The sequence below is a fragment of the Sebastes fasciatus genome, unplaced genomic scaffold (genome assembly GCF_043250625.1).
Source record: "Sebastes fasciatus isolate fSebFas1 unplaced genomic scaffold, fSebFas1.pri Scaffold_26, whole genome shotgun sequence".
NCBI classification, from domain to species: Eukaryota; Metazoa; Chordata; class Actinopteri; order Perciformes; family Sebastidae; genus Sebastes; species Sebastes fasciatus.
The window spans coordinates 120862-128361 of record NW_027428183.1 but is presented as its reverse complement, the minus strand read 5'-3'; the positions used below and the strand labels follow the sequence as shown (position 1 = coordinate 128361).

At 46.5% G+C, this 7500-nt stretch overlaps 1 protein-coding gene across 2 annotated transcripts in view; it reads left to right on the top strand.

Moving 5' to 3' along the window:
• The window catches only part of arhgap28 (Rho GTPase activating protein 28), a 40288-nt gene that overhangs the window by 6573 nt on the left and 26215 nt on the right, over positions 1–7500 (top strand). For both annotated transcript variants that reach the window (XM_074628272.1, XM_074628273.1), the window contains one exon: positions 912–1020. In XM_074628272.1, the coding sequence (XP_074484373.1) occupies positions 912–1020 (109 nt within the window). The remainder of the gene's footprint in view (positions 1–911; positions 1021–7500) is intronic.

The window sequence follows — 7500 nt, the reverse complement described above, 5'->3', positions numbered from 1 at the left end:
ACAACAGCCTGGCACCTCCTCCTCATGCTGGTCACCAACCGGGTCACACGTTGCTGTGGGATGGCGTTCCATTCCTCAACCAGGATTGGTTGCAGGTCAGCCAGCGTGGTTGTGTTGGTCACTCTAACACGTACAGCACGCCCAAGCTGATCCCACATGTTGAATTGGGTTGAGGTGTGGACTCTTGGCAGGCCGTTCCATTCTCTCTCCTCCCACATTGTGGAGGTAGTCTGTGATAACCCTGGCTCTGTGGGGGGGGGGGTTGTTTCTTGGAGGATGAAGTTAGGTCCCAGATTGTGGAGATATGGGATCACCACTGGCTGCAGAATCTCATCCTGATATCTCCCTGCATTGAGATGGCCTTCAATGATGACAAGCCTTGTTTTACCAGTGAGGGAGATCAGCATAGCGTTCTCCACGTCGTCTCCATACTTTGAACATGACATCCCAAACGGGCCTGACGGTGAAGGGCAGTCATTGCAGGCTTCCTGGTAGCCTTATGAGAATACACTGTTTACCATTGATGGAGCATTTTGGCAAATTGTTCTTGGGCGCTCCCCACATCATCAGCTGTGCTGCTCATCCCACAAATACATGATCCTTTCAAGTGTGACATCATTGTGAAGGTAAATAAACAGGCTTTCCAACCATGTAGAATACAATGACCATTAGCATTAGCATCACCATTAGCATTGATACAACAGAGAAATAATCCACCAAACACAAGTTAACTACTTTGTTTTTCCAGTTTATATATATATATATATATATATATATATATATATATATAAACTATATATATATATACACATAGTGTATATATATATATATACACTATATATATATATATATAGTACAGTATAGCGTATACAGTATATATGTACACATGACTCAGCATTTTCTCTCTCCAGCCCGACGATGACTCAGCAGAAGGATGCCCCTCCCCTTCCCCCCACCACGCTGAGTCACCACCCAGGTACCACACCACCACCAAGACCATCCACCGCCACACCCACAGAGGTACCTGTCTGTCTGCTCACCTGTCTGTCTGCTCACCTGTCTGTCTGTTCTCTCACCTGTCTGTCTGTTCTCTCACCTGTCTGTCTGTCTCCAGTTCGACCGTCTCTTCCTACGTTGTTTGTTTTTTCGGATCAACTTCCTGAACACCCGTCACACACACACTCTCCAACACACACACACTCTCCAACACACACACACTCTCCAACACACACACACTCTCCAACACACACACACACACACTCTCCAACACACACACACTCTCCAACACACACACACTCTCCAACACACACACACACACACTCTCCAACACACGCACAATCTCCAACACACGCACAATCTCCGTCACACACACACTCTCCAACACACGCACACTCTCCAACACACGCACAATCTCCGTCACACACACACTCTCCAACACACGCACAATCTCCGTCACACACACACTCTCCAACACACACACACTCTCCAACACACGCACACTCTCCGTCACACACACACTCTCCAACACACAGACACTCTCCGCCGGTCGGCAGGTCGCGGCGAGCTGATTGGCTGCTGAGGGACTCTCCGTACTCAGAGGGCGTGGCTGAGCACAAACGGGGCGGGACTTGTTGGGACTGTCTTCGTTTCCAAGGAGACGACAACGGTGACCTGCCGGTGAGTCTGACCTCTGACCTCCTGACCTCCTGACCTCTGACCTCTGACCTCTGGATGGTCACTCCTTCCTGCTGACAGCAGCATGAAAGATGGCCGACATACTGTATGCATAGCTCTTATACGCACGCTAAAAGCAGGCTAAACGCAGGCTAAACGCACGCCAAACGCACGCCAAACGCAGGCCAAACGCAGGCCAAACGCACGCCAAACACAGGCCAAACGCAGGCCAAACGCAGGCTAATCGCACGCCAAACGCACGCCAAACGCAGGCCAAATGCAGGCCAAACACAGGCTAAACGCAGGCTAATCGCACGCCAAACGCACGCCAAACGCAGGCCAAACGCAGGCCAAACGCAGGCTAAACGCAGGCTAATCGCACGCCAAACGCACGCCAAACGCAGGCCAAACGCAGGCTAAACGCACGCCAAACGCATGCCAAACGCACGCCAAACGCAGGCTAAACGCAGGCCAAACGCAGGCCAAACGCACGCCAAACGCAGGCCAAACGCACGCCAAACGCAGGCCAAACGCACGCTAAACGCAGGCCAAATGCACGGTAAACGCAGGCTAAACGCAGGCTAAACGCAGGCCAAACGCAGGCCAAACGCACGCCAAACGTACGCCAAACGCAGGCTAAACGCAGGCTAAACGCATGTTTTATGTGTGTTGGGACGCTGCGAGCTGCTAGCTGTTAGCTTTAGTGTTAGCTGTTAGCTGTTAGCTTTAGTGTTAGCTGTTAGCTTTAGTGTTAGCTGTTAGCTGTTAGCCTTAGTGTTAGCTGTTAGCCTTAGTGTTAGCTGTTAGCTGTTAGCTTTAGTGTTAGCTGTTAGCTGTTAGCTGTTAGCTGTTAGCTGCTAGCTGTTAGCTGTTAGCCTTAGTGTTAGCTGTTAGCTGTTAGCTTTAGTGTTAGCTGTTAGCTTTAGTGTTAGCTGTTAGCTGTTAGCCTTAGTGTTAGCTGTTAGCTGTTAGCTGTTAGCTTTAGTGTTAGCTGTTAGCTGTTAGCTGCTAGCTGTTAGCTGTTAGCCTTAGTGTTAGCTGTTAGCTGTTAGCTGTTAGCCTTAGTGTTAGCTGCTAGCTGTTAGCTGTTAGCCTTAGTGTTAGCTGTTAGCTGTTAGCTGTTAGCCTTAGTGTTAGTCTTTGACGTTATTGTTGTTTAGTTTTCCTGTTTGTGTTTATCTGGTTGTGTTCTTGGTGTTCATGGTGTTCTTGGTGTTCATGGTGTTCATGGTGTTCTTGGTGTTCATGGTGTTCTTGGTGTTCATGGTGTTCTTGGTGGGGTTAGGGTTTGTGTTTATCTGGTTGTGTTCTTGGTGTTCTTGGTGTTCATGGTGTTCATGGTGTTCTTGGTGTTCATGGTGTTCTTGGTGTTCATGGTGTTCTTGGTGTTCATGGTGTTCTTGGTGGGGTTAGGGTTTGTGTTTATCTGGTTGTGTTCTTGGTGTTCTTGGTGTTCATGGTGTTCTTGGTGTTCTTGGTGTTCATGGTGTTCATGGTGTTCTCGGTGTTCATGGTGTTCTTGGTGTTCATGGTGTTCTTGGTGGGGTTAGGGTTTGTGTTTATCTGGTTGTGTTCTTGGTGTTCTTGGTGTTCATGGTGTTCATGGTGTTCTTGGTGTTCTTGGTGTTCATGGTGTTCATGGTGTTCTTGGTGTTCATGGTGTTCATGGTGTTCTTGGTGTTCATGGTGTTCTTGGTGGGGTTAGGGTTTGTGTTTATCTGGTTGTGTTCTTGGTGTTCTTGGTGTTCTTGGTGTTCATGGTGTTCATGGTGTTCATGGTGTTCATGGTGTTCTTGGTGTTCATGGTGTTCTTGGTGTTCATGGTGTTCATGGTGTTCTTGGTGTTCATGGTGTTCATGGTGTTCTTGGTGTTCTTGGTGTTCTTGGTGTTCATGGTGTTCTTGGTGGGGTTAGGGTTTGTGTTTATCTGGTTGTGTTCTTGGTGTTCTTGGTGTTCTTGGTGTTCATGGTGTTCATGGTGTTCTTGGTGTTCTTGGTGTTCTTGGTGTTCTTGGTGTTCATGGTGTTCATGGTGTTCTTGGTGTTCATGGTGTTCTTGGTGTTCATGGTGTTCTTGGTGGGGTTAGGGTTTGTGTTTATCTGGTTGTGTTCTTGGTGTTCTTGGTGTTCTTGGTGTTCTTGGTGTTCATGGTGTTCTTGGTGTTCATGGTGTTCTTGGTGTTCATGGTGTTCTTGGTGGGGTTAGGGTTTGTGTTTATCTGGTTGTGTTCTTGGTGTTCTTGGTGTTCATGGTGTTCTTGGTGTTCTTGGTGTTCTTGGTGTTCTTGGTGTTCTTGGTGTTCATGGTGTTCATGGTGTTCTTGGCGTTCTTGGTGTTCTTGGTGTTCATGGTGTTCTTGGTGTTCATGGTGTTCTTGGTGGGGTTAGGGTTTGTGTTTATCTGGTTGTGTTCTTGGTGTTCTTGGTGTTCTTGGTGTTCTTGGTGTTCATGGTGTTCATGGTGTTCTTGGTGTTCATGGTGTTCTTGGTGTTCATGGTGTTCTTGGTGTCCATGGTGTTCTTGGTGGGGTTAGGGTTTGTGTTTATCTGGTTGTGTTCTTGGTGTTCTTGGTGTTCATGGTGTTCTTGGTGTTCTTGGTGTTCTTGGTGTTCATGGTGTTCATGGTGTTCTTGGTGTTCATGGTGTTCTTGGTGTTCATGGTGTTCTTGGTGTTCATGGTGTTCTTGGTGGGGTTAGGGTTTGTGTTTATCTGGTTGTGTTCTTGGTGTTCTTGGTGTTCTTGGTGTTCATGGTGTTCATGGTGTTCTTGGTGTTCATGGTGTTCTTGGTGTTCATGGTGTTCATGGTGTTCTTGGTGTTCATGGTGTTCATGGTGTTCTTGGTGTTCTTGGTGTTCTTGGTGTTCATGGTGTTCTTGGTGGGGTTAGGGTTTGTGTTTATCTGGTTGTGTTCTTGGTGTTCTTGGTGTTCTTGGTGTTCATGGTGTTCTTGGTGTTCTTGGTGTTCTTGGTGTTCTTGGTGTTCTTGGTGTTCATGGTGTTCATGGTGTTCTTGGTGTTCATGGTGTTCATGGTGTTCTTGGTGTTCTTGGTGTTCTTGGTGTTCATGGTGTTCTTGGTGGGGTTAGGGTTTGTGTTTATCTGGTTGTGTTCTTGGTGTTCTTGGTGTTCTTGGTGTTCATGGTGTTCATGGTGTTCTTGGTGTTCTTGGTGTTCTTGGTGTTCTTGGTGTTCATGGTGTTCATGGTGTTCTTGGTGTTCATGGTGTTCTCGGTGTTCATGGTGTTCTTGGTGGGGTTAGGGTTTGTGTTTATCTGGTTGTGTTCTTGGTGTTCTTGGTGTTCATGGTGTTCTTGGTGTTCTTGGTGTTCTTGGTGTTCTTGGTGTTCATGGTGTTCATGGTGTTCTTGGCGTTCTTGGTGTTCTTGGTGTTCATGGTGTTCTTGGTGTTCATGGTGTTCTTGGTGGGGTTAGGGTTTGTGTTTATCTGGTTGTGTTCTTGGTGTTCTTGGTGTTCTTGGTGTTCTTGGTGTTCATGGTGTTCATGGTGTTCATGGTGTTCTTGGTGTCCATGGTGTTCTTGGTGGGGTTAGGGTTTGTGTTTATCTGGTTGTGTTCTTGGTGTTCTTGGTGTTCATGGTGTTCTTGGTGTTCTTGGTGTTCTTGGTGTTCATGGTGTTCATGGTGTTCTTGGTGTTCATGGTGTTCTTGGTGTTCATGGTGTTCTTGGTGTTCATGGTGTTCTTGGTGGGGTTAGGGTTTGTGTTTATCTGGTTGTGTTCTTGGTGTTCTTGGTGTTCTTGGTGTTCATGGTGTTCATGGTGTTCATGGTGTTCTTGGTGTTCTTGGTGTTCATGGTGTTCATGGTGTTCTTGGTGTTCATGGTGTTCTTGGTGTTCATGGTGTTCTTGGTGTTCATGGTGTTCTTGGTGGGGTTAGGGTTTGTGTTTATCTGGTTGTGTTCTTGGTGTTCTTGGTGTTCATGGTGTTCTTGGTGTTCTTGGTGTTCTTGGTGTTCTTGGTGTTCATGGTGTTCATGGTGTTCTTGGTGTTCATGGTGTTCTTGGTGTTCATGGTGTTCTTGGTGTTCTTGGTGTTCTTGGTGTTCATGGTGTTCTTGGTGTTCATGGTGTTCATGGTGTTCTTTGTGTTCTTGGTGTTCATGGTGTTCTTGGTGTTCTTGGTGTTCTTGGTGTTCATGGTGTTCTTGGTGTTCTTGGTGTTCATGGTGTTCTTGGTGTTCTTGGTGTTCATGGTGTTCTTGGTGTTCATGGTGTTCTTGGTGGGGTTAGGGTTTGTGTTTATCTGGTTGTGTTCTTGGTGTTCTTGGTGTACATGGTGTTCTTGGTGTTGTTGGTGTTCTTGGTGTTCTTGGTGTTCATGGTGTTCTTGGTGTTCATGGTGTTCTTGGTGTTCATGGTGTTCTTGGTGTTCTTGGTGTTCTTGGTGGGGTTAGGGTTTGTGTTTATCTGGTTGTGTTCTTGGTGTTCTTGGTGTTCATGGTGTTCTTGGTGTTCTTGGTGTTCATGGTGTTCATGGTGTTCTTGGTGTTCATGGTGTTCTCGGTGTTCATGGTGTTCTTGGTGTTCATGGTGTTCTTGGTGGGGTTAGGGTTTGTGTTTATCTGGTTGTGTTCTTGGTGTTCTTGGTGTTCATGGTGTTCATGGTGTTCTTGGTGTTCATGGTGTTCTTGGTGTTCATGGTGTTCATGGTGTTCTTGGTGTTCATGGTGTTCATGGTGTTCTTGGTGTTCATGGTGTTCTTGGTGGGGTTAGGGTTTGTGTTTATCTGGTTGTGTTCTTGGTGTTCTTGGTGTTCTTGGTGTTCATGGTGTTCATGGTGTTCATGGTGTTCTTGGTGTTCATGGTGTTCTTGGTGTTCATGGTGTTCATGGTGTTCATGGTGTTCTTGGTGTTCATGGTGTTCTTGGTGGGGTTAGGGTTTGTGTTTATCTGGTTGTGTTCTTGGTGTTCTTGGTGTTCTTGGTGTTCATGGTGTTCATGGTGTTCATGGTGTTCATGGTGTTCTTGGTGTTCATGGTGTTCTTGGTGTTCATGGTGTTCATGGTGTTCTTGGTGTTCATGGTGTTCATGGTGTTCTTGGTGTTCTTGGTGTTCTTGGTGTTCATGGTGTTCTTGGTGGGGTTAGGGTTTGTGTTTATCTGGTTGTGTTCTTGGTGTTCTTGGTGTTCTTGGTGTTCATGGTGTTCATGGTGTTCTTGGTGTTCTTGGTGTTCTTGGTGTTCTTGGTGTTCATGGTGTTCATGGTGTTCTTGGTGTTCATGGTGTTCTTGGTGTTCATGGTGTTCTTGGTGGGGTTAGGGTTTGTGTTTATCTGGTTGTGTTCTTGGTGTTCTTGGTGTTCTTGGTGTTCATGGTGTTCTTGGTGTTCATGGTGTTCTTGGTGGGGTTAGGGTTTGTGTTTATCTGGTTGTGTTCTTGGTGTTCTTGGTGTTCATGGTGTTCTTGGTGTTCTTGGTGTTCTTGGTGTTCTTGGTGTTCATGGTGTTCATGGTGTTCTTGGCGTTCTTGGTGTTCTTGGTGTTCATGGTGTTCTTGGTGTTCATGGTGTTCTTGGTGGGGTTAGGGTTTGTGTTTATCTGGTTGTGTTCTTGGTGTTCTTGGTGTTCTTGGTGTTCTTGGTGTTCATGGTGTTCATGGTGTTCTTGGTGTTCATGGTGTTCTTGGTGTTCATGGTGTTCATGGTGTTCTTGGTGTTCATGGTGTTCATGGTGTTCTTGGTGTTCTTGGTGTTCTTGGTGTTCATGGTGTTCTTGGTGGGGTTAGGGTTTGTGTTTATCTGGTTGTGTTCTTGGTGTTCTTGGTGTTCTTGGTGTTCATGGTGTTCTTGGTGTTCTTGGTGTTC